This window comes from Eurosta solidaginis, chromosome 3 (assembly GCF_040869045.1).
Source record: "Eurosta solidaginis isolate ZX-2024a chromosome 3, ASM4086904v1, whole genome shotgun sequence".
Taxonomy (NCBI): Eukaryota; Metazoa; Arthropoda; class Insecta; order Diptera; family Tephritidae; genus Eurosta; species Eurosta solidaginis.
The window spans coordinates 161256900-161284443 of NC_090321.1; the positions used below are offsets into that span (position 1 = coordinate 161256900).

Genomic DNA, 27544 nt, shown 5'->3' on the forward strand with positions numbered 1-27544 from the left:
GTACATTAACGCATAGAGTATAGAAGTAGTTTGATGGCCTACCAATCCGAAGGTACCAGGTTCGTATAAATAACACCAAAAATGCTTAAGAAAACTTTTCCAAACTAACGCAAACGGTATGTTTTGTACTGTTCTCAGAAATTTTAAACTGTGAAGTTAACAGTTGTACACCGTTGGAAGCGCCGAGATGTAATTTTTTCAATGACATTAAGGGAAAATCTTGTTGGCCAATATATACTTCAGGATATAAAAAAAGGAGTTCTGGCCCTTATTTCCAGATTTTGAGGGTCCATTGGAAATTCTGTGTATGTTGCTTTTGTATACTCGACTAGACCTATATTTGATATATTTCTCTCTTAGTATACTAAATTTTGGGTATTTTGTCATACAATTCGGCAACTCACATGAGTTTCGTATTCGGTTTAAAGTTTTAAGTTTTTAGTTGTTTCCATGGTTTCCAATATAAAATGTTATTAATACATAGCACATTCGATAAATAGGTTACCTTGTGAATTACCTAAGTGTAATTCCAAAACAGAAAATGGAAAATGGTGGAAAATGACGGGGCCAATCCTGGTTTCTTGTTCCAATGAACAATAAAATGTTAGATTTGCATTTTTTGAATTTAATGAAATGAGGAAACAGTAACCTTCCAAAGATCGCAAATAGACTTCTGGACTTTAACGATCGAGGGCATTTCGGAAAGTGGGTCAAGGTATCGCTTGCCGGAAAATGGGGTTTAGGTAGGGTTTATAAGTTTACATTTTTTTGTTTGTAACGTGCCTGCTAAAGTTCAAGAGTTAATTATTTTTGAAATGACAGTAAATAAATCCTCTTGTCTTCCATTATTGTTCGTCATTTTATGCGGGACAGATATAGCCAAATCAATGCACGACCATTTTTTACAATTGTGTCCACACGGAACCTATCCTTTCTAATTCACTCTTTCATCCTGAACAATGTCTTAAGCTGCGCTAAAACGAATTATTTCTCTAATTTGTATCTCGGTTTATCGATATCTGACAGAAAGACACGGACACACAAACAAATAAAGAAAATTATGTTATTAGTTCCAGGTATTGGGAGTTCGAGTGAGGTTGGAAATACATGGCTAATGAATTAAGAAAACATGGTGTGTACAGCGCACTTCACGAAAATCATAGCAATTTTTTTTGAGGATTCATTTGGGCTTCAACAGATGATGCGATGCTGGGCGAACCCAATAGTACCTAAGGTGTATCGTTGTTTTTACTCAAAAAAATCAAAATCATTGATGTATAGTTTGAAGTATTATAAATCGTCAGCGTTTTCGGACCAGTAGCCATGATATTCTCATTCCACATGTGCTTTGCTATTTACCTTTATTTCCATCCACACAAGTCATGCGCAACAATCTATAAATTTCTTTAGTAAGTACATAATGTTTAGAAATTAAAAATATTTTTGAAATTAAAATATGCCAAGAATTGATTTGCATGGCTGAGCATCATATTCCAATCTTTAATACTCGCAAATTAAAATAAAACTTTTAGAATCGGCGTTTTTGAATTTATATTCAGAAAATTGATTACGTAATGAAAATGTACTATTGCAATAGTGCGCGAGGTGCCTGAATTATGTTTTAATTCGAAGTCCACCTAAGTTTTTTTACGGATTCTTATCCTGTGAGCTAAAATAAGTTGGCCTATAATCTTATTTCTGTTTTTTATACGATTAAACGGTTACGTCATAAAAAAGTATATTTTCGCGCTTCCAATAATTCGAATTATAAAATTTATTTGTAGAAATGTCAGAAAAACCTTGCAAAATATATTGAAAAATCCAGGGACCGAAAATAATAATTTTTTTTTCGCAGTCGAAAAAGTCCTGGTTAAGAAATTGTCATAGGAAAATGTTTGAGTTCCTAGGTATCCCTATAGCAATAAAAGTCCACATATAAAAGTAAAATGTATTTTTATTTTTTGAGTCCGGTAGAACTAGTTAAACTCGGACTTTTTAAAAGAAAAATCCGGAAATAAAAGTTAAATCCGGAGTTTTATTTTTAAGGCCTAAATAAAAGTCCCGCTTGATAATCATTTATGAATAGCAGGAACAGATTCGGGACAAGACGGCTAACTTAATGAACCCCGGAGGAAACGTCTATTATATCGGATAACGTATTTCTAAACAACCACACTTTGGGTTGTGTGCTGAAAATAAGAAAATATTCAACGAGTGAGACTTGGTTGAAAGCAGATCGAGGTTATGGATGAGTAAAGAATGATGAACTTTGTCAATACTTACAACAAAGTTACGAAAAACCGGGCTTTGTCCATAACTCACGATTTGGCGTTTTTTGGCCCCTAACTTCAGAATTTTAGGGTATATTGGAAATTCTGAGTACGTAGGGTTTATGTTCTCGTATAGACCTACAAAGCCTGGCACATCTCGCCAAGAGTATATTTTCACAGTCAAACAATGTAATTGATGTTACATGATGATGCACTAAAATGCGGTTTTCTCAAAAAGAGCCGGAAAATTTTATTGCATATTTGGTATAAGCTTTCCAGTGATGGCAGATGCTGGGATGTAAAACTCTTTTAGGGATTTTCAAAACCCTGCGCAGTCAGATTGTTGTTTGATTCTATGGAAATTGTCTTCCGTATGCCAATGCGGTAACATAGATGAACGCTATTACTCTACCATCACACCAATTCAAGTTGTACAGCAAATGGTTCTTCTGCTACACCAAAGTATTGACATCTCCTAAAAAGAGTATGGTTTGAATTTACAGAAGTCCTTGAAGCGAGGCTAAAAAACTATGATTTGCTTAATTTACCTTGAAGGCAGGGAACTAATTCGGTCGTCTTAATAGATAATTTGGGCTCATCTACATTTATCTACAATTAGTTAATAAACATGCAAAAATAATTTTAAAATTACAAACTGGTATACAGTCAAGGTGGTTTTAAATTCAAAATTTGTACACATATATACCACAAATCATTGTGAAAAAAGTATTTACAAAAACACATCAGTATCTTCACCCTTTAAAAGAAATTAATTCAAATAAGCAGTGCCCACTTTAATAGTTATTTTCTTTTTTTGAGTAGAAAGATTCCGCTTAAAAAATTGCCCTAGGTGAAAACTTATGGGAATTCATGACGAATCATGCATAAGCTTAATTTTTCGCACTTCACTCAAAAATATCCATAACTAAAGGTTAAATTCGGACTTTTATGTTTTGAGGACAAATTAAAGTACGGCCCTATAACTTTCGAACGGCACATCCAAATGAAACGAATTTTTTACCAATAGATTCTTCCAAGTGTCTAGATTTGAAACCTTTATGGTCATTTGAGGTTTTTGTTTGTGAAACCAGAAATTTGTTATAGAAAAACTAAAACCATCTCTCATAGTATTGTTACGAATATTAGCAAAACTAAGGAGTGCTGCCATCTCCAGGCCGATGCTAAGCAGTGACGTGAATTCACATCAATAATTCAATCATTATGTATCTACATAAACGAATCAATAATTGCGTCTACACATATGTACACATTCCGACGAGCAACATTTACATACAAGGCAGCGAGAGATGAGATGTCCCACACAGATGAATTTACTTATATGCTTATGTGTGTGCGGGAGACTGTAAACTACAAACTCACATACATCTGAGAGACGCTGAAAAGTAGAAAATTGTAAACAAGTAGAAACTATATAAGAACTATAAACACTCGAAATAGTTGGTAAGTTCTGGAAATAGAAGAGCCTAGATGTATGCAGCGTAAACTATAAAAGCGGCACAAGCGAGTGAAAAGTAATTCAGTTTGATTTGAGTTGTCAAGCAGTTTGATTAAGACGATATCTAGCAGTGTTATTTTGAATAGTAGAGTTTCATTGAGCTATCAATCAGTGTGGTTATTAAGCAAGCTATTCGTTGCACAGTTTGTTATTGTGAAGTACTTTAATAAAGGCCATTTTGCATTATTACAAATTGGAGTTATTTATTCAACAGTTTAGTGATTCGAACTTAGTAGAGGATTGGAAATAAGAGGATTTGCAAGCAAATTCGTTACAATTGGTGTCAGAAGAGGAATTGTTGAATAAATTCCGAAGATTGGGAATACAACTTGGGCATGGCAAAGTTCAGTGAATTGAAGATCCAGCAACTGAAAAAGGAGTTGGAGAACCGTGGATTAAATACAACCGGAAATAAGATCGAACTTCAAGCACGGCTACGAGAGGTAATGGAGTCGCAAGGAATTGATGTGGACGAGTTTGTCTTTTATCCTGATGGGGACGAAACAACAACAAAAATTGAAGAGAAAAACGAAACATCGCAGACGGTTACCAGCACAGACTTGAACATGATATTGGCTGCAATAACTGCTCAAACATCGACAGTAACATCCAAGATGGAAGCGCAAGAGGCACGTATAACAGAAATGTCATCACAAATATCCACCAACATGTCATCTCAGCTGGATGTCGACACAGATTACATCGAAGATTGAAGCACAAGAAACGCGTATGGCAGAAATGTCGACAAAGATTACATCAAAGATGGAGACACAACTGAAAGCACAAGAAGCACGCATAACAGTACAACTCGAAGCACAAGAGGCGCGTATATCATCAAAACTCGAAGCACGTATGGACGAGAAAATAACGCAGTTTGAGGAAAAAATCGAAGCCGAGGTGGATGCTTTGAGAGGTCGTATACAAGAGTTGCAATTAAACCGCCCAGCTGTTTCAGCAAGCAATACAAAGGTAAAAACACCATCTTTTGACGGTTCTCTTCCTTTCCAGGTCTTCAAGCTACAGTTTGAGAAGACCGCAGCAGTGAACAACTGGAATGCGGAAGATAAAGTTGCTGCACTGTTCGTGGCATTGAAGGGGCCAGCTGCGGAAATCCTACAGACGATTCCCGAAGGAGAGCGGAACAATTATGAAGCATTGATGGCTGCTGTATAACGACGTTATGGAAGCGAGCATAGGAAACAGATATTCCAAATTGAGTTGCAAAACCGCTACCAAAAAGCAAATGAGATTTTGCAGGAGTTTGCTTCGGACATTGAAAGATTGGCTTATCTTGCAAATGCGGATGCACCCGTGGAATACACGGAAAGAGTGAAGATTCAGAGCTTTATAAATGGCATACGGGACGCCGAAACGAAGCGAGCCACATACGCGAACCCAAAGCCAACATTCGCAGAAACGGTGTCACAAGCTCTGATTCAGGAAACAGCGTCGCTTCTGTGTAAGCCAGTTTTCAAAGCACGCCGTGTGGAAGTAGAAAGGCCAGAGTGGGTAGACACAATTTTGGAAGCACTGAAGGGATCTCAACAGAAGAATGCCAGAGTTATTAAATGTTTCAAATGCGGCAACCCAGGTCACATTGCACGTCATTGCGATCTTGGTCCTAATAGTTCCAACAATGTGGGTGGCCGTAAACGCAAAGCTGGCGGAAATGAGCAAGAGCGTGTCGAATGTAAAGAACGAAAACTTGCACAGGCTATTGAATGTCCCGTGATATCTGTGTCGCAAATTGGAAGGAAATCAAGCAGTCTTACCGTCAGAGGGAATGTGGATGGTAAAGAACGTGTACTGACTGTAGATACGGGCGCATCTCATTCCTTGATCCTATCTGACTTGGTCAACAGGAGAGTAAAACCGTTACCTGGAGCAAAGTTGCGTACGGTCACTGGCGAGTATAACCAAGTTCAGGGAGAAGTGATATGTGAAGTATTGATTGGGAAGGTCATGGTTCTACACAAATTTGTTGTGGCGGAGATTGTTGATGAAGTTATATTGGGAGTGGATTTCTTGGTTGACCATGACATCAAGATCGATATGCAGGGAAGGGTGATGCGTTATGAGAACCAAGATGTGCCACTTAACTTTAGTTTGGAAAAAAGGTTCAGCAGTAATCGGGTACTGGTGGAGAAGACTCGACGAAGGCCACGAAATTCAAAGGTAAAGGTTGATGGAACAAATGGGCCAAACAAATCAAAACCGAAGGTACCTGTGAGAGAAACACTGGCATTGAAAAGCCCTAACGGACGTACTAAAACCAAGAAAGAATGCAATGGTGGTTTCAAGCCAAGGCACACTACTGTTGTGAAGCGTCGGAACGATACTGATTATGCAAAGGAAATCCGTCCAGCGCAAGCTCTGCGAAGTAATTCTTCATTGGCCAAGAAACAGATTGCGAGGGAACGATCCAGAATAATGAGTAGTAAGATGGAACACAGGTACGACAGGGAAAATAATTCGGAAAGTTTCCGGAATGGAGATTTGGTACTGTTAAACAACCCTCGCCGGCGGAAAGGTGTTCCAGCCAAATTTCGGTGCAGTTGGGAAGGCCCGTACAAAGTTGTGAAGAAGATCAGTGATACCATCTACCGCATACAAACCACTGGGAAACCACGGATTAGAAGGGTGGTACATTTGGAGATGCTAGCGGCGTTTAGATTGGGAGATTTGTCTGATCGGGACGATCAGACTTAGGTGGAGGGCAGTGTTACGAATATTAGCAAAACTAAGGAGTGCTGCCATCTCCAGGCCGATGCTAAGCAGTGACGTGAAGTCACATCAATAATTCAATCATTATGTATCTACATAAACGAATCAATAATTGCGTCTACACATATGTACACATTCCGACGAGCAACATTTACATACAAGGCAGCGAGAGATGAGATGTCACACACAGATGAATTTACTTATATGCTTATGTGTGTGCGGGAGACTGTAAACTACAAACTCACATACATCTGAGAGACGCTGAAAAGTAGAAAATTGTAAACAAGTAGAAACTATATAAGAACTATAAACACTCGAAATAGTTGGTAAGTTCTGGAAATAGAAGAGCCTAGATGTATGCAGCGTAAACTATAAAAGCGGCACAAGCGAGTGAAAAGTAATTCAGTTTGATTTGAGTTGTCAAGCAGTTTGATTAAGACGATATCTAGCAGTGTTATTTTGAATAGTAGAGTTTCATTGAGCTATCAATCAGTGTGGTTATTAAGCAAGCTATTCGTTGCACAGTTTGTTATTGTGAAGTACTTGAATAAAGGTCATTTTGCATTATTACAAATTGGAGTTATTTATTCAACAGTTTAGTGATTCGAACTTAGTAGAGGATTGAAAATAAGAGGATTTGCAAGCAAATTCGTTACAGTATTATATTTATAGTTTTCTAAAGTCAACTTGCACTTGTTTTTTCGCCATAAATTTTGCTCCAATTAAGATATTGCCCCGAAATTTCATACACCGCTTTCTGTTGAATCAAGAAGGATTCTCTATGAAAAAAAATTGTCTCATTTGGATGAACCGTTCCATAGTTATAGGGCCCAATTCTTATTCTCTCCTTAAAAAATAAAAGTTCGGATTTTTATTTTATTTTCGGACTTATAATATAGAAGTCCGGATTTAATAATTTCTTTTGGACTAAAAAATTAAAATTATGAAAATAATTTTTTTCTGAAGAACTTTATTATTAAAGGAATAACAGTTTGGGTCCCTGGAAATAACTAATTATTGAGTTCGTATTTGCACGTGTTCAGCGCATTTTTTGATCAAAACATAAGTGCAGAAATGCCTTGCAGAGGTGTTTCTACGAGATTACAATAAAGGGTCCCATCAAAAGAATTTGCCACGGGATACAGATGGTATAGTTGCGCCACTGTATCAGGTCAGTGATTAGTAAAACACTTATTGCACTAATTTTGTGCATTTTATATTCTACATAATGAGCATTTTTATACATTGCAAGAAGACAGATAATTGAGTCAGTTATTTCGAAAATAACATAAGTCGTATTTAGTTATTTTTGTAATAACCGGTTAAATTTAAAATGCACGTTAATGTAATAATTAAATGTTCATCATACGCCCTGTCGGTCCAATATGGTTCAGTGGTGCCAAATCGTGGAAATTTTTCCCATTCGTAGGTTTTTGTAAAACAACAAATGACCTAAAAGGTCAAAGGGCAACAAAATAAACGGCTACCTCCCTGATTTCTCCAGTTTTTTCGCCTCGCGAAACCTGACATTATCACCAACTAAATCATCGGCGACCTTATTTACAACATGGAAGTCCCAAATTTCGACCATTTTGAACATCCACGGCAATGGCACTACGCTACCGACTGTCTTACACCCCAAAATCTTGGGCGTGACGTTTGATCAGAATTCAGTATCGTAATTTGGTATTACGACTTCAGTGAGCGTACTCAAAAAGTCGTTAATGTCAATAAAATCCATTCGATAGCAAAAAGGCTTACTAAAACAACAAAACGACAAGGCAATCAACACTATGCATAGCTCATAGCACTGGGCTAAATGCCATAAAATAATGACTAGATCCCTAACCACAAGACGGCCTTCATGGCACTCTATCATTCATGTCCAGGTTCACTACCAGCAATGCTTAATTCAGATGCTAGACGGTGAAATCAACATGAATTATATAAATAAGAGGCTCCGTGCCATGTGTCTAATCTCCATTATTGCTTAATTTTCGCACACATTACTTCAACCCAAAAAACGTTTTAAATAATAAATATTTCTATTACATTCTATTTTGAATCTATTACATATTGTCAAAAATTACGTTACGGTAGTGAACGTATCTCACAATGCCAATATTGCCCCTCATTCGATCAGTCAAGTAAACTTTTCCCATGCGATTGCCGACTCGATTACGGAAAACACGATACGGGCCCAGTTCAACATTGAAATGAATTGAGTGTTTTTATTTTATTGTTATGAAAGTCGTGATAAAGCAAAAAGCTCCTTTATTTTAATGATTGTGATAAATACGTAGTTGAAAGTTTTTATTACTAGTGTGAAACCGTTTGTACTTTAGTGATTGAAAGGGTGCAAATCATTACATTAATCAGGGATGCAGACCAGTTCGAACCGAACCACCCACTATTTTGGGGGTTTGATTCAAAAATTCACAAACCGAACCTAAAAGTACAAAAAGAAATGGTTCGGTTCAGTTCAAATAGAAGGAATTTAAAATGTACTTTATTCACTACTTTACCTAACAACTTTTTTAATTCGCGGTTTTGAAGATTATCTTAATTTTGGTAAAATAAGTTGTCAATTTTGAGTCCCAAGGTATACCAATTGACCTAGACTCAGATATGAATTTAGCGTTTATAAATGCCATTTATTAAATTATCTTTTTTTTTGTTACCTTAGCCGCAAAAACAGTCCCCGAAGGCTAAAGGAGTTTGCGGTACTAGCACCTTTTTTTATTATCCCGACTGCTTCGCGAATGGTTTTTTAACTCCTCGAGCATTTGGGTATGTGGATTTTAGTCGCCTTTTAAACCATGTATGCGCATGCACTAATCCACAATAATACCACAATAATTAATGTACGCGTTCGCAGGTTTCCCATCCCTAGAACTGGATTGTTGACTGCAAATTTGTAGTTCAGCCATCTTGCCGTCCTATTGCCAGAAATACTCTAAGACTAACAAGATTATGTTCATTTTCGTACTCAACCCCTAATCGGCAATTAAATAACCAGATTCACAATACACATTTTTAACTTATTATTTAATCGTTAATAATGCACAAGATTTAGTGATGAGGATTTTTCCAAGAGCTTCTAGAGATCCTAGGGATGGGATATTTGTGAACACAAAGATTAGCTATTGCGGATTTATTGTAGATTAGTGCCTATGTAAACATGGTCTTAGTTCCTTGGTGGTGTTTTATTTGTAGGCACCGTATGCCATTAGATATTTGTACCATTTAGTACAGAAAGGGTTGAATCACTTAAACCGAACCGGTTGAACGGTAAAGAGGTACCCAGAAATCGATTCATGAACCGGTAAAGATTTTGAAAAACTGGTTTGACACACGAAACTGAATCGACCCGTTGCAGTTTTTGAGGTGGTTTGCACTTCTGATATTAACTTATAAAAAGCTTACTAAAGATTGTTACGAAAGAGTTACATATATATGTATTACTATCTTTACTTATGATTAATTAAAAAATGCATTTATCATCTGCTGAGTTCACCGAAAAGTCTAATAAATTTTAAGTACAAATGCTGTAACTGGTATCGCTGTTTTGCTTTAACACATTTAAGTTGATATTTTTCGCAATAATTGTTGTTATTTAATAATTTTCAAAGCCAAAGCCTTAACAAAAATCTCTGCCATTATTATTCACACTGCTCCTTAACAAAAAAAACTGCTAAAAAAAATGGCAGCTTAAACTGAAAACGCCACTTCATATGAGGTGTTTTACTGGTTATAAATCCTAGCTTATCCTCTTTGGAAGATATGCTTATTTTTCATATTTTCATGCGGACAACTTTTACTGCATAAAAGGATCGACCTTGCACCAAAAACTTAAAATGTCACTTCATTTGGGATTTTATACTAATAAAAAAATCAATTTGAATATTAATCCTAGCTGCTCCTGTTTTCAAGAAATTGCACTTTTTATATATACATACATACCCTAATTAGATATAAAATACCCAGTGGGAAAATTGTAGGGCACATCAATTTATTTACTATATACCAGCGGTTTATGTATATAGACCATTTGTAGTCAAAATCTACTTCTTTGCGAGCTTATTCCCGTGAGACACTTGTACTACTAAAAAGTTTTAAAATTTTTGGGCAATTCACAAGAGTGTAGGATTCATGTAAAATTTTAAGAATTCGGTTACTTCCATGGTTTCCAATAAAAAATTTGATTGAATTGTCTTTTGCGAATTGCCTTTTTTTATGAGGTGTGGCTATTTACATAGTTCAATATATACCAGATATTTCCTGCCTCTTGCACCACCATGTTTCGTAACTTCTATACCCCAATATCTTTTATGGTTTTCCATTAACTTCCTAAAGAAGTAAAAGTTATTAGAAACATAACCGTTTTTTTAAAGGCGGTGACATTTTGGCTCCTTGGTTTTAATCATGGTGACATAGAAGTTGTTGCAGCTTCTCATATAAACTGTGTTCCACTTAAAGCAATGCAAAATGTTTACAATTATGTATATAGTTCTTTACAATAGGGGGACTCATTAAAGCATATAAATTTATGAAGTGTAAAATTATATCCATTTACACACGCAGTTATATGAACGCACCTATGTAGTAATATTCTTGATAAACTTAATTGTCGATCAGTTGTATTATTTCCAAAAAAATGTTTAATTGTTATACAAATTAAAAAATGCCAAGATTAAGTGAAAAATCAAAACTAAAACATCTTTACTAAGAAATTGTTGTAAATGACTTGCTGATGTCGGAGATTTCTGATGAAAAGGACGGCAATTATGTTTGCAAGGTTGCATTCCTTTGAGTTTACCGCGTTTACACCATGAAATATGCGCGTAAATATATATGTAAATAATTTTTCATACAAAATTTGACAGTTCGTTTACGCAGTAGATAAATTTATACGTTTACACACTTTATAAGGCATTTATAAGGTTGAACGAGTCCCCCTAATAACTTCACACCCCGTAATATATGTACAAAAAAGCAAAAATGAAGTTTCCTGAAATCACAACCACCTAGAACTATAATTCAGACTGTTTATTATCAGAATAAAGCCCCAAATGAAGTAGCATTTTCAGCTTTTTATGCAATTTTTGTAATGGAGAAATCCTAACTATGCCTTAAATATTGTCCACATGAAATATGATGAGCTAGGATTTTCATTCCAACAGAATGAAATAAAAAAGAAACGTAAAAATTTTACAGTGAAAACGCCAAATTCCTCTCTTCCTTTTCATCTTGTCTTACCATCTTGTGAGCGTTCCGATGTAATCTTGCTTTGAGAAAGACGAGAGCTCCTGTTCGTGCCCATTGTGAAAAAAAAAATATGAAAATAAAATCCAGATGCATGGGTATAATTTCAGCTACCAAGTAAAAGCGCTTAGTTACGTGAGCAGCTTCAAAGTGTGTTGTACAGCGGTTCAATTTCAGATTGTCCGATTAAGACTAAATATATGTATAAAGATCTGAACTAACAATTTCTAAAGATCAAAATTTATATGTTACATTGCAACGGATAGTTTTATCGGTTTTGAGTGTTTTAAAAAACAAGCAATTTTATTTTATTAAAAACTATAAATTTAACTATGACTCTTGTCGTACACCGTTTACCCATCTCCAATGAAATATGTAAGTACTGAGCGAAAAGGAAGGATATTCTGATGGATATGGGCTACCACGAAACAGATTTTCCATAAGCTTAACTTTCGTTAAAAGAATGCTGCTTAACAAAAACAATACATTTTAATAAATATATTTAACAACAACATAGTTCTAGTTGATATTAAAAAAAGTGTGAAAAAATTACAATAGGCAAACCGCAAATTTTGATTATACATTTGTAAATACATTTGGGCATAAAAAAAAAACCAACGTATATGTAAATATGTATGTGCATACCCATAATCCAAAAAATGAAAACAATAACTTTTTGATCATGAAATTATCGCGGACAGGTGCCGCGTGCCCCATTGACTAATTAATTTGAATTTTATACATTTCATCTATAAACACTTTGCTGTGCAGTCAAAACACTCTACAAAATACATAGATATGTACATTAGCGTGTTGCATTTATAAGGGAAACACCTAAATTTCAAATGCCCAGATTTGTTACTAATCGCATTTAAAATTAGGCAATTAATCGAATTTTTCTATTTTTTGATTAATCAAAAAGGAATTTCCCTTCAATATTCAGTTGTGATTAATCGAATGGCAAATTAACTGAGTAATTGACTTTTTAATAATGATAGTTTGAAAAAAGAGATTAGTCACATTTCTTGCTCTGTCAATTTTGAAAATTACTCGTTATTTTCAATTTTGTTTATTCAAAATTTTAACTGAACAAAATGTAGTAATTGATTTATCAACTTATTTGAATGATCAGAAGTTAATCTGCGGTAGCCGTCGTGGTGTGATGGTAGCGTTTTAATTCGCGGGACTATATTGATGTCTATATATCTGTGACGTATAGCTCGTACAGCTCATCGTTAAATCTTCTTCGGTACTCGCCATCGCCAACGCGTAGAGGTCCATAAATCTTTCGAAGAACTTTTCTCTCGAACACTCCCAGAGCCGCTTCATTTGCTGTTGTCATGGTCCACGCTTCTGCCCCATATAGCAGGACGGGTACGATAAGTGACTTGTAGAGTATGATTTTCGTTTGCCGAGAGAGGACTTTCCTTTTCAATTACCTACTTAGTCCAAAGTAGCATTTATTGGCAAGAGTTATTCTTCGCTGTATTTCAGAGCTGATGTTGTTGCTAGTGTTGATGCTGGTTCTCAAATAAACGAAGTCTTTTACTATTTCGAAACTATGGCTGACAACAGTAGCGTAGTTGCCAATGCGCATATGCGCTGACTCCTTGCTCGATGGCAGCAGGTACTTCGTTTTGTCCTCATTCACCATCAAACCCATCTTTACCGCATCTATTTCCAGTTTGGAATAAGCAGAACTAACGGCGTGGGTGTTTAGGCCGATTATATCAATGTCATCAGCATACGCCAGTAATTGCACGCTGTTATAGAATATTATTCCAGAGCGGTTAAGTTCTGCAACTAGTCTAATCAAATTAAAGAAATCGCACGATAGGGGGTCACCCTGTCTGAAACCTCGTTTATTTTCGAACGGCTCGGAGAGGTTCTTCCCAATTATGACTGAGCTGATGGTATTGCTCAACGTCATTTTGCTCAGCCGTATAAGTTTTGCGGGGAAACCAAATTCAGACATAGCGGCATATAGGCAGCTCCTTTTCGTGCTGTCGAAGGCGGCTTTAAAATCGACGAAGAGGTGATGTGTGTCGATTCTTTTTTCGTGGGTTTTTTCCAAGATTTGGCGTATTGTGAAAATATTGTCGATGGTAGATTTACCAGGTCTGAAGCCGCACTGATAAGGTCCAATCAGCCGGTTCACGGTGGGCTTCAATCTTTCGCACAATACATTTCACAGGACTTTATATGCGATATTAAGAAGGCTGATTCCGCGATAGTTGGTGCAGTTTGCAGTATCCCCCTTCTTGTCGACTGGGCAAAGAACACTTGGACTCCAATCGTCGGGCATGCACTCGTCCGTCCATATTTTGCGAAGAAGCTGATGCATGCGCCTTACCAGCTCCTCGCCACCGTATTTGAATAGTTCCGCAGGCAATTCATCAGCGCCCGCGGCCTTGTTTTTCAATCTAGTTATTGCTATTCTGACTTCGTCATAATCAGGCGGGGGGACATTTATTCCATCATCATCGATTGCGGGATCGGGTTTGTCATCTCTGTGCGGGGGGACATTAATTCCACCATCTTCGATTGCGGGATCGGGTTCGTCATCTCTGTGCATAAATCGTTGTCTCCATTTAGGAGAGCAGAGAAGTGTTCCCTCCACAACACCGAAAATCCTGGGTTCACGCCCCGGGCAAAGCAACTTTAAAATTTTAGAAACAAGCTTCTCAATTAAAAGAATATTTTTCTAAGCGGGGTCGCCCTTCAGTAGTGTTTGGCAAGCACTCCGAATGTATTTCTGCCATGAAAAGCTCTCAGTGAAAACTCATCTGCCTTGCAGATGCCGTTCGGTGTCGGCGCCTTACATTTTTTTTTATTTATTTAATCGAACTAGTTAAGAATAATTTTAACTTCTTTGCATGATACCCCTTAATGCACACTTGTTTTCAATGAAATTTTAATACCGAAAAAGCTACTTATTGGAGCAAATTTAAATTTCCTATCATCTAGATAGCACCCAAATGCACGTACATACATATTATTGTACAAACCGAATAGAATAGCTAAGTGAAATTGTTTTGAAACGTTTTCCATAGGCAGAAGTTAAACATTTTTATGAGCCATATAATTTAATTAATTTTTAAGCCTTTAAGATCCCACTCACATTACTTACCGTATATCGCGTCTCAAGGATATCTGCATGTTTCTTTGTGAGATCCCGTTTATTCCCGAGCATCGTTTGCTCGTGCAATTTTTGAATTTCCATTGTGCTATTATTATGTGAATTTCTTTATATGTTTTTTTTTCTAAGTTCTGCAAAAGTAGATCTTAGCACAATTTTTTGCTCACGTATTTTTTAGTTTGTTTACTCTATATTTTCTCGTGTTATCGTTGATTTTTTATGTTTGTTCCATACACAATATGTGCTAAGTACTCAAATGTATCTAAAACAAAAGAATATTGCATACGTTTGTACATATGTAATCTATTAAACCACCAAAGGGGAGATCACTAAATCACAAAGCCCATCAAAATAAAAAAGGCCATTAAAAAAATTTTAATTTCTTTAAAAAATGTTTGTATTTATTTACGTTATAACCATAACCATTAACATTAGCGCATGTCGACAAATCGGCTGTCACATAAATTCACGCGTGAACACACCTCTCACGATATAAACGGCCTTTATTTATTTTGTCTGATCTATAAATTAGCAAATTAGCGTCGCATTCTATTTAAATGTCAGAATATCCTTTATTTATGTTTTTCTTTCATTCACTTATTTCCATATGCTATTTGTTACTTCCCGATTTGTTTATTATGGTAAGTGTTTTGAATATCAAATACAAATTGTATTCATACAGCTAGCGATCTAGCGCACTCAGTTCACTCACAACGATCTACTAATACTGAGCAATAAATTGCGGTTGTTGGTTTTATATTTGTTTAGTGCATAAATTTGCAAAGATCCAGGTTGGTTGCCGGTCCCTGCGGCCAGCAGCCGACAGCGTCTGTTGTTAACAGAGTAATTTTGCAAAACATCAGTTCTGCTCTCACTAGCTCACACAATTGAATAGTGTCGAGCTTACACGAATTCGTTTTTACCCTACACACTGATTAAGTAAGATCAATTACCAACATATCGTTGGCTTATATTCAATACCCTCTATCAGCGAAAAGTCAGTTTTCAGGAAAGCAAAAAAAAAAACCCCGTTTTGACAGCTTTACTGTTAAATTGCTAATAATATGAGATACCCCAATGGGTGACGAATGTTCTAAACTCAGCTTTATTTAATGTAAAAGTCAGATAAAGCCTTTTGCTATTCACATAAAAATTATTTTCATAAAAAATATTGTTGAAAGAGGATTTTACAGAGCTAAGAAAACATTAGTATTTTAGATGCACTTTCCCTCCCTTCCCTTTCTGTTCCGTTCCGTTGCGTTCCGTTCTTTTCCATTCCTTTCCTTTCCTTTTCTTTCCTTGCTTTTACTTTCCTTTCCTTTTTCTTTCCTTTCCTTTTTCTCTCCTTTTCTTTTCTTTTCTTTTCTTTCCTTTCCCTTCTTTTCCTTTCCTTGCATTTCCTTTCCATTTTCTCTCCTTTTCTTTTCTTTTGTTTTCTTTTCTGTTGTTTTGTTTTGTTTTGTTTTGTTTTCTTTTCTTTTCTTTTTTTTCTTTTCTTTTCTTTTCTATTCTTTTTTCCTTTCCTTTTCTTTTCCTTTCTTTTCTTTTATTTTCTTTTCTTTTCTTTTCATTTCTTTTCCTTTCTTTTCTTCCTTTACTTCTCTTTTATTTATTTTTCTTTTTCTATTTCATTCTCTCCTCTTCTCCCCTCTCCTCTCCTCTCTGCTCCTATCCTCTACTCTCCTCTCCTCTCCTCTCCTCTCCTCTCCTCTCCTCTCCTCTCTTATCCTCTCCTCTCTTATCCTCTCCTCTCCTCTCATCACTGCCCTTTCCACCTGTAGACCTGGTAGCAAAGAACATAGCTTTAACAACTGCAACGCTGCTCAGTGCCTTGGGCAATTTGAGTGCAGACCATACGGCCATAATAGTATAGCGTCATCAATTACAGGACGAACAACCTACTTGATTCCCTATCTCGATCGATACATGTGTGCACAGATGGGTCCAAAGTAGTGGAAGGAGTAGGGTCTGCGGTATGCTGTGCTGATCCGGAAATAAACAGATCCTACAAACTGCCAGATCAATGTAGCGTTTTCCAAGCGGAAGTATTAGCCGTAACCAAAACTGTAGAAACACTGGAAAAAAGTAGCTTAAACTGCAGCCGTGTTAAGTTTTATATTACCATCTAAGCAGCTATTAAGGCAGTAATCTTGCATAGCACAGCATCTAAAAGTGTGTTAGAGTGTAAGTAATCCCTGGAAATTAGATTGGGCGTGATTCAGAGAAGGCGAGAGGTGTACATGATCGAACAAGCGGGAAGGCGTGGATCCAAGCGCGAGGCTGTAAAGTGTCGAAGATTATGTGTAGGTCTTACACCCTTAGACTAACAAAGTTGCTTCTATCTTTAAAAAGAGGGGACTAGAGGCTCATGACGGGTATTCTGACTGGACACTGCCTTCTGAAGTCGTATGCCTTTAAATTAGGCTTAGTAAGTGATTGCAGTGATAATGCTTACAAGGCTAAGACTTCAGCTATTAGGAGTGATGCAGATTTCAATGGCGTAAGTCCCAGAAAGCTTCTACTATTTGCCAAGAGGACAGAGTTATTTTATGGAATAGGTAATGGTTTTTGATAGGGTTTTTCAGTTTGGTCGTGAAATGTACTTCTGGTAACACTACAGGCTCATTCAGTCTATGTGTGGTCCTCATGGATCGGCCAGTTCAACCTAACCTAACCTCTCCTCTTTATATTCATTACATTATAACCTTCCAATTTGATAGAGAAGTTAGGTACGTCTTGCCATTCGTAAAAGTATGGCGCTAAAGGTATCTCTCTTTACTTTTATTTCCTTTACTTTTCTCTGATAGTGTACCAGATAATAAATTGCAGTATTACCAAGGGTAATAGGTTGGTTTGGAGAATTATGAGTTAAAGTTATAACTTGATGTGTTACGAATTGTAGGGTATAAATGTTTTAGGCAAGATTACCATATTTCTCATGTGTGTTTTTGATTGTTTATTAAAAGGTTTTGGCTACTTTGTTTTTTAGTTCAAATGTACGTCTGTATACACTTTTGCACGTGTGTGAAAGGCTAATATGTAGAGTTTAACCTTTTTCGACGATCGCTTTGACCGAACTAAATCTTCAAGTGAGAATCACTTTGCAATCGATAAATAAATGCCGGCAATCATCATTTCACTTTTGGCTTACTCTAGGTTTAGATATTATTGTACTTAAAAGGCAAGCATACAAAAGTACATTAAAATAAATTGTACTTGATTAAAACTAAAAAATCATGATATCTGTTTCATTCAATTGCCATACAAAATCTGTTAGCTAAATAGTTTTCATTAATAAAGGAATAAATTAAATGGATTTCATAATGCGGCATATATGGCATAAGTAAAATCCACTCTAATTTGTTGATTGAATGAGATGAAGGTATGTGGTAGAGCACTTTTTGATTGAAAGATGAACATGGGGTGACCATCTAAAACACGACTTTTTCGACTCACAAAAAAAAAAAACAAAACTATTAAAAAGAGTCCCTGGTTTATACTTTTGCATCGGCCTTAAGATATTCAGATGCGCATCCTCATAAAAAAATTTGGCGATAGTAAAGCAAAAACCGTAGGCTAAAAATTTAATACCAGTCAATCAGTGCTACTCACGTAGAGATTTGTTCTAAATATGATTTGAATATGTCTACCTAAAGCTAATCGTAGTTTTTTAGGCCAGTACCCTAATGCACTACATCGTGACTTACAGATGTTGCTGAGGCAAGCGGATACCAGGTACTCAATACTGGAATTCTATTTGAGTTCTCGTTTTCGAGTCCCGTCCATTTTGGATTAGAAGGCCACCTGAGTAAGTACGTTCTCTGTAAAAACTACCCCTTAGGTACATACAAACAGTAAATTGAACTATAAATTTGCATATACGAAGTGTAAACTTTTCCAATGTTTAGGGAATGATTTAGGTAGATTGCCCCCTTTTTATAGCAGGCTGTTCAACCCTCGAATGACTTCGGGATTCGGCACCTCCTCGCCCCTCGATTTCCACGGAACTCAAGAGGAATTCCTGACCCCATTTAAACCTGTCCTAAATAGTAGTGACAATGTGATTTATTGAAAAAATTACAGTCAACATATGAACATGCATATATAATGAACTATTGCTTGCTATTAGTTTAAACCCAACTAAGCAAATCGTTTTGGGTCATACTGCTCAAAGTTCTACTAAGCAACTTATATAATATAGACCTAGGATGCCCGCTGTGCACCGAAAGAATCGGTTTGCCACAAAACGGTATATGTTTAAAACCCATATGACCACCGGGGCGACTGAGATTATTCTAAAACGTCCTATCATCCAATGAATTATTTTAGAAAATTGTTTGTTTTATTCTATCGTAATGAATCGAGTAGTCAGCTTTGAACTACGTCAGTTTAGACTGACGTATGAGAGACACATAAGGACTGAGTTCAATACTTTTATTTTGCAATGAAATTGTAGATTTTATCATCAAAATCAAATTAATTTATCAACTAAAAGCATTTCAAAATTTTTCACACAAATTTTGCACAATCGCGTGCTATAAATATCAAAATGTGTACTCCAACATATACGCGTGGTTGTCGTACATCAAAAGTAGAAAATTGACAAAGTATGACGGATACAAAAAATGTTGCGTTGCCTATCTGCCGTTTTACCATTTAAGTACAGCCAATTTAGATGTCAGTTTCTTTCTTGTCCGCCATGCATGTGACGCATTGTATCTGTTTAAAAGCCCTGACAAATCTATATCCGTATAAAACAACTTATCCAACCAACCTTATGGAAATCAATGTAGTTAGTCAATGGTGCCATACCATAACACCCTAGCTATAACCATACCATATCAACCAATTGGTTTTAGGTTTTTCGCCATATCCATAACCTATAAATATCTCATTTGGTGAGTTCACTAACTTTTTGGATATTTAAATTTTTGTTTTGGATACGTTTTGGCTAAGTGAAATTTTGCATTTTCTTCTTTCTTATGAAATTGTCACATATTTTAGATTAAGGCACCAAATACCTGTTGCCAATTGATATAGATAAGTAAAAATATGGCCCTTAAGCCGTAAATGCCGCCTAATAGAAATATCAATGATGCCGCAAAGGAAGGCGACGTGCAACTTGATAGATATATATAGCTAATCTACGAATATGATTCTTCTCGACAGAAACTACCATTATATTGGGTGATACCTACATTTAACTCCAAAGATAAAATGAAGTAGGTACTACACGGGACTAGAAGTTTCTCCGAAAATTTAAAATAAATAAAACAAACGATATCTCTCCTGCCACATGTAAAGTCCTGGCTGTGTCTCTAATTTGTATGCGTGTGATAAAATCAAAAAATCACAATGATCATAGAACGGGAAAAACTGTCTCGCGCCCTAATATGCCTTAGAGTAATTTATTATTATTATTTTTGTTTTGATATTCTATTCAGGCTGATTATTTGATTAATTGAATACAGAAGGCGGTAGGTATTGATACGCATAACTTCAAAATGTCAGATTTTTAACTTAATTCACTTAAGGTCTAGGTGAGCCATATTTATCTACGTTTGCTACTATAAAATTATTAATTTTTTTTATTGCGCATAAAAGTAAACTGCTATCTTTTTTGGTTAAAAGTGTTACTTACCAGAATACAAATCAATTAATTTATTTTCCATTGTTTACGTCTCACTCGTATTCATATAAACATACATATATTTATTAACTTTTGTCAACACATCACTTTTTATGCTTATTCGCATTTGTTGTTCTCCTACTATTCTGGGATTTACGAAAACATTGTTATCTACTTAACCTACTTGAAAAACAAAATTATGAATAATCGCTCCATCTGATTCAGTTTTTTTAGGACGGCGAGAATTTTTTTACAATGCTGATAAAGCTGATCTTCAAAAATATTTAATGAATTTATTAAAAAGGCGACAGATAGCATCGATCTTAACAAGTTTCTTAGATTGTATGTATTACATACATACTTTTATGGAATATTTTTAACAGATTTTGGTGGATTTAAGATTGCTCGCTCTATTACGAAAGGCTAGACAAGCATGACTAATCAAATGTTTGTTAATAACGCAAAAAACAAGAAGGTAATTTTCTTTTTTTATGAATGTAATTCATTTTATTGCCTATAGAATCATGGCACAATTCTTGAATAGTAGAACTTTTCACATTGTCACATCCGTAATATGAACCCCGCGCACCCGAAATCCATACAATATGCATTCACATTTAGGATATTCTGTGTTAACCATCTAACACAACTTTTTACCAAAGACACGATGACAGTTTTTAGAAAATATTACCGCTACGCTCTCAAGCTATTTCAGTTACGTCGTATCTACAAGTTAGTTTTCTTCATGATGACGTGGACGTGACGAAGAGAAGGGAAAGAGAAAATTCGCCCCCTGAAAATGCAATTTTCTATCACCCTCGCATCGACTTTTAGTTTTCTACAAATATGAATTAGTTATATGCACTAAACCAAAGTTCATCAACTCAAAACTTAACAAGTTCTTAAGTACAAAAATATATATTTGTAATTCTGTAACTGGATATTTTGGATGGAATATTTTTAAGGTGTTTCTACAGGCAATGGTGGAATAACACGTTCATTCATAATTAGGATACATACAAATACTAGCAGACCCGGCAGACGTTGTTCTGCCCTAAATTTGGCCTATCTGCATACTCTTTAATAAGCTTTTTCCGTCTAACTCTGCCCTACCCCTCTACACTTTTTCCTAATCTTTTTATTCACTGCTCCCTCCATCTTTTTCGCTTCATCTCCATCTTCGTCTCATTCTATCTCTTTATCAGCCTCCTTCTCTCTTTTCTTTTCTCTCAAGTTTTTCTCATTCTTCTTCATCTCTTATTGCCAGTCCCAGAGGGTGGTATGTATTTTGTTCCATTCCCCTTCCGAGTCTCAGTCCCAGTCCCACTCCGAATCTCAGTCTCAGTCCCAGACCTGGTCCTAATCCCAGTCCCAGTCCGTCTCTGGTATACTTCCCGGAAAAAAGCATCGTAAATACTAATGTAGGCAAATTTATATACCAAATTTCAGTCAAATCGAATAGGACGTGTAAATAGGTATGTGGGTATTATAAGTTCATGTCTTTATTTTGGCTTCGCATGCATATTTATCAGTTTTGCCAGGTTGATGCGACTAAATCGAATATCACAATCAAAATTACTTTAAAGCTCTCAGCAACAGCTTTCATTTGATATCCATAATACACACACACTCTAGGGGTATCCGGGTCCATGTTTTGGCCTATATATCGAGACCGTAGTCACTCAGCGGTGTAAAATTTACTCTGTATTATAGCAGACATCAACAGCTTCATTTTGATACCCATAATGTATAAACACATTCTATGTGTATCCGGGTCCACGTTTTGGGCTATATCTCGAGACCCTAACCTCCCAGTTGTATGAAAATTATCCTGTACTATAGCACTCATCAACAGCTTTCAATTGATATCGATATTGTATAAAAACATTTTAGGGGTTCCCTGGCCCACGTTTTGGGCTATATCTCGAGACCCTAGCCTCCCAGTTGCATGAAAATTATCCTGTACTATAGCACTCATCAACATCTTTCATTTGATATCCATATTGTATAAACACATTCTAGGGTTACCCGGGTCCACGTTTTGGGCTATATCTCGAGACCCTTGCCTCCCAGTTGTATGAAAATTATCCTGTACTATATCACTCATCAACAGCTTTCAATTGATATCCATATTGTATAAACACATTTAAGGGGTACCCGGGTCCACGTTTTGGGATATATCTCGAGACCCTAGCCTCCCAGTTGCATGAAAATTATCCTGTACTATAGCACTCATCAACATCTTTCATTTGATATCCATATTGTATAAAAACATTCTAGGGGTACCCGGGTCCACGTTTTGGCCTATATCTCGAGACCCTAGTCACCCAGGAGTATGAAAATTATCCTGTACTATACCATTCATCAACAGCTTTCATTAGATATCCATATTGTATAAACACATTGTAGGGGTACCCGGGTCCACGTTTTGATCTCAAGACCCTAGGAACGTAGCGAAAAAAAGGGTAGACGTTAGCCGATTCTCAGATCTAACCAATATGCTCACAAAATTTCGTGAGAATCGGTTCGGCCGTTTCGGAGGAGTTAAGCCTCTAAAACCGTGACAGAAGAATTTTATATATTAGATTGAATTTTTTCTAAAAAAAAATCATAACTCAAGAATGGCTAAACCGATTTGGGATTTCAAAATCAACTAACCATCATCTCTCCTTCCTGTATCTTTCCTAAAAATTTCATGGCAATGTTTCTATCCGTTCTCGAGTTATGGAGTGACAATCAAAATGTACTCTTCTTTTTATATATATAGATATGTATTGTTATTGTGGCCTATAGCCTGTGCTTATTTTTGTTATTATCCGATATTGTTTTCGTTATTAGCGTCATCTGTAATACTTATAAACAAGTTTATTTTGTATGCAAAAAAATCATTAAAAAAAAAAAAACATTTAAAAAGTATAAAGCAATTTGCATAATCAACGCATTGATGAATTGTGATAAGTAGAAAATCTACATGGAAATTGCTGTAGGCTGCTTTGTATGCATACTATAAAGTAGGTTCCAGATTTACGTATCAGAACATAAAAAGTTACGATGTGACTCTTTGGCTATGCTTTCAGATGACGTTTCAGGACGGTACAAAGGCTGTATGTCCCGATAATTTGTGGTACTAAAATTAGTAATCTAAAACTGCTTAATTCATTATTTGTTTTTGCAATGAAATACGATTTTGTAAAACTTGTTAAGTTCTGGGCACTTTGGTTAAGACGAAATTTCACTGAAATTTTTCCTGTGCTGTGAGCATGAGGAGAAAGAGGATCAAAAATCCTTCAAAAACTTTCACAGTAGTAGAAAATTTGCTAAAACGTTGTCTAAAATACAATAATTATTTCCTACTTTGCTTAATGTCATGTAAAATGTGATCCTTTTCACGAATTCTCAAACCACATTATATATGATAAAAATAGAAGAGTCCTAACTTTTGAACCCTGAGCGACACGCATTAACTTTCCCAACGGGATCCACAATTGATATTTTGAAGTTGCTAAGACCGTTTGAAAGGATGAGACCGAAAAATGTTGATTAACTGATTTGTAAGAACCACCCTAATCTAGTTAAATAAAATTATTCAGTTCTGGTATCAATGTGACATTTTTACGATGCTTCTGCTTGTTAATTATTAATTGCATATGCACCAGATCGTGAGCGACCTTAGTAAATTATCACAGCAAATATTCTAGCAACCAACAAGCAGAAACAGAAAATGAGAGAAGCCCACACGCATATACGCACACAGGAATATATTTATCAATTTAACTTTATTTACTCAAAAGAAGTTACATTGCGATCCTGACTATCTAATCGAAAGTGTTCTTGCAGAGAATATCAGCTGTTCGAAGCCTTGCTTTGTCATTTGAAAGCAATGGATTTTTAACAATGATGCAAGGCCATTTGCAACCAATCGTAATCTGCTATTGTGTTTTGCATCTAATGACATATCGCACATTTTATTGTAAACAGAAGTAATCAAAAATTTATATTTTTGGGAAAACGCAAACAAATACCTATGTATATGACTTTATTTTTATGTATTTTTTCTTCAATTTTTTGTCTCACTCCCTCCTAATACGGCTTCAGCACGTAAGTGTATAAGCTATATTCCAAAAAGCAAAGAAAATACAAGAGAAATATAATATATTTTGTTAAAAACGAACGAGCCAGTTTGTATCTCATTGGGTTTTTTCGAGATTCGTTTGCTTTTTCTGCCAAATAAAAATTTTGTTTTTAGTTTGAAATTTTTGTGCATAAATATGGACGATTCTTCGCGAGCTCTCAGCTCTAACCCAAAATTTTGCAAAAAAAATATTCGATTTTCAAATATTTTCAATCATTTTTCTATGAGTTCTTATAGCTAAAAAACATTCCCAAAGTGGACGAGATACAGCTATTAATTTCTGTTTTGATACTGAAATCTGCCACGGTTGTGACATTACACGCGTACCACGGTTCTGACATTTTGACAATAAATTGCACATTAAAAAAGCTAGTATGCCTTGCAAGATTTTCCGTAAAATTTAAAGGTTATGTCAGCAAACTTTAAAGGCCGAATTAATGGTGACTTATAACCATAAAGCCATAACCAGATAAAACAGCTGATCGTACCTACCTTAAGGAAATCAATGTAATCGAGTTAGTGTTATGGTATGGCACCATTAATCGATTACATTGATTTCCATAAGGTAGGTTCGATCAGCTGTTTTATCTGGTTATGGCTTTATGGTTTTAAGTCACCATTAATTCGGCCTTAAAGAAAAATGGTACAATAGACGGTACTTAACTTAAAACTACAAAGATACAAGTGCCACGGTTGTGACACGATTTTTTGATACGTACCGTTTTTCCAGTTCTTCAGTGTTTAAAAATGGACATTAGTTATTTTAATAACTGCAAACATTAACATGGAAAATGCGGGGACACTTGCTGATCAAAATTCACACTCACACAAAATTCACATGCCACAAACCAGGGTGCAATAAAGCAGTACCAACCTAACGATTTGAATAAAATTGTTTACTCAAAAACTCATGGACACTTTTCAAAATCAAATTACAAAGCGAAAACAGAAATGTTATCATTAAAACAACATTTAATATTGCAGATTAGGTGAAGTATTTAATATAATGACAGTTTATTACTCGTGCAATTAAAGATTAAAAAAGTTACCACCTAAAATGTTATGAAAAATGTGGTTGTGGACATGCCACGGTTGTGACATTTGTAGGGTATTATGAACTATAACTACATAAAACTGATGAACAGTCAATAAAATTCAAGATGAAACTTTAAAATAAAGATAATTTTAACTCAATTACATAATTTAATTCATAGAAAATGCTTTAATATATTTCAAATTTCGAAAAGACACAAAACTGTAAGCTCGCGGAGAATCACCCATATACAACTAAAATGAACTTTCATGTGAAGTAAATGACCCACAACTTCTTGTAACACTACGGACTCATTCAGCCTATTTGAGGTCCTCATGGACCGGCCAGTTCAACCTAACTTAACCTAAGTGACTCACCAAAACGCGAAATAATTTATTCCGTGTTGTTTGCCTTGTTTTTGTTGTGAAAATGTTAATAAAAAATTTAATTTGAAACAAAAACATGTCAAATTATTTTATTTTGTATACAATATTAGTCTCTCTTTCTATTGTTGGAAAGTCCTTTTGTAATTTGACTGAGAGAAAGTTTCGTCAGTTGTTTGAGCTTGGAATCCAGGCAAAAATAAAGGAGTGTCATATAGGTAAAAGATTTATTTGTTCATAGAGTCAGTTTACAATAAAACGTGCGATATGTTGTGATATATGATTAATTTACGTGAATATCTTCTTGTGTGGATACAAATGCAGTAATCCTAAAATATTAAATTTAATCTTTAAATAAATTTTCAAAACGTTTTTTTCTCTTATAGTAAAGTGATGGTTTAACAATTGCAATTAAGTTGAAATAACTTGTTTTGAAAAAGCTGTCAAACAATTTGTGATTTACCCATAAATGTAATACTCCTATATTGCTCACAAAGGCTAGGTACATTCCCAAACATTTGAGTGTCGATATATTTCTGTTTAAACGTTTTTGTTTTTGTATTCAATCGAATGTACCTAAATTGAAATTTTTTCTTGTCACACTTAAGCTGCTACAATCACAAAAATTTTATAGGCTGTCTTGTTTTGATTTCGAATTCAAAACACATTGCGGGCAATTTCTATGAGATATATAAGAGTATTACATATATGGATTTACCAGTCGAGTGTTTAATAAGAAAAATAGCTACTGAATAAAGTATTTATATAAGCCATTTATACTTATTATTAGATATATCGAGCAGTATTAGCTTTGCCCCACCCGTGGAAAAAAGTAGAATGTTGTTATTCCAAATGTTGCAAGTGGTTGTTTTATGTAATCATTGTTATACAATGTTATAATCTCGTCTTAACTTAATACTATAATTCAACTTTGACTTCTTTGAAGTTGTTAAGGAATTATTTAACAAGGAAATACATATGTCGCACCCGTGACAAGTATGTCACAAACAGTTGTTAAGAATAAGAAGGCATTGCTAATACGCCATAAAGTCCTCGTATAGATATTAACTAATTAGGTCCAGTAGGAATTTTAATCAAAATACGATATCTATGAAGTTGTTTTTTTCCTGGCTCTTAAATCTGAGCTAAAGCCTTAGAGAGTGAACCATATTTTGAACGGTTGGAATACTTTCTTTACTATTAACAAGTTCATTAAATGCTCTTATTTCGAACATGTCCCACCCTGACACTTATATTTAGACTATAGCAAGAAAATCATTTAAGAAAAATTAATTATTTTTACGGCATTTGATATCATAAATGTTCATTTATATAAAAGTATTGAAACAAAATAAGCTTATCCGTATATTCGTAGAGGTTTTTTAATATTGTAACGAATTTGCTTGCAAATCCTCTTATTTGCCTTTTTGCTAAGTTCGTATCACTAAACTGT

The 27544-nt window shown here is 35.4% G+C and overlaps 1 protein-coding gene across 6 annotated transcripts in view; it reads right to left on the reverse strand.

The window, feature by feature from the left end:
- The window catches only part of speck, a 330661-nt gene that overhangs the window by 48656 nt on the left and 254461 nt on the right, over positions 1-27544 (reverse strand). Inside the window, exons 1-2 of one of the 6 annotated variants that reach the window (XM_067773561.1) lie at positions 15397-15648; positions 14897-15176 (exon numbers count right to left, since the gene is read on the reverse strand). The exons of 2 other annotated variants lie outside the window; for them this stretch is intronic. In XM_067773561.1, coding sequence (XP_067629662.1) covers positions 14897-14998 — 102 coding nt within the window. In that variant the 5' untranslated portion in view covers positions 14999-15176; positions 15397-15648. Of the gene's footprint in view, positions 1-14896; positions 15649-27544 lie in introns of those variants that run through there. 3 more of the 6 variants (XM_067773560.1, XM_067773559.1, XM_067773562.1) reach the window with 3 other exon arrangements.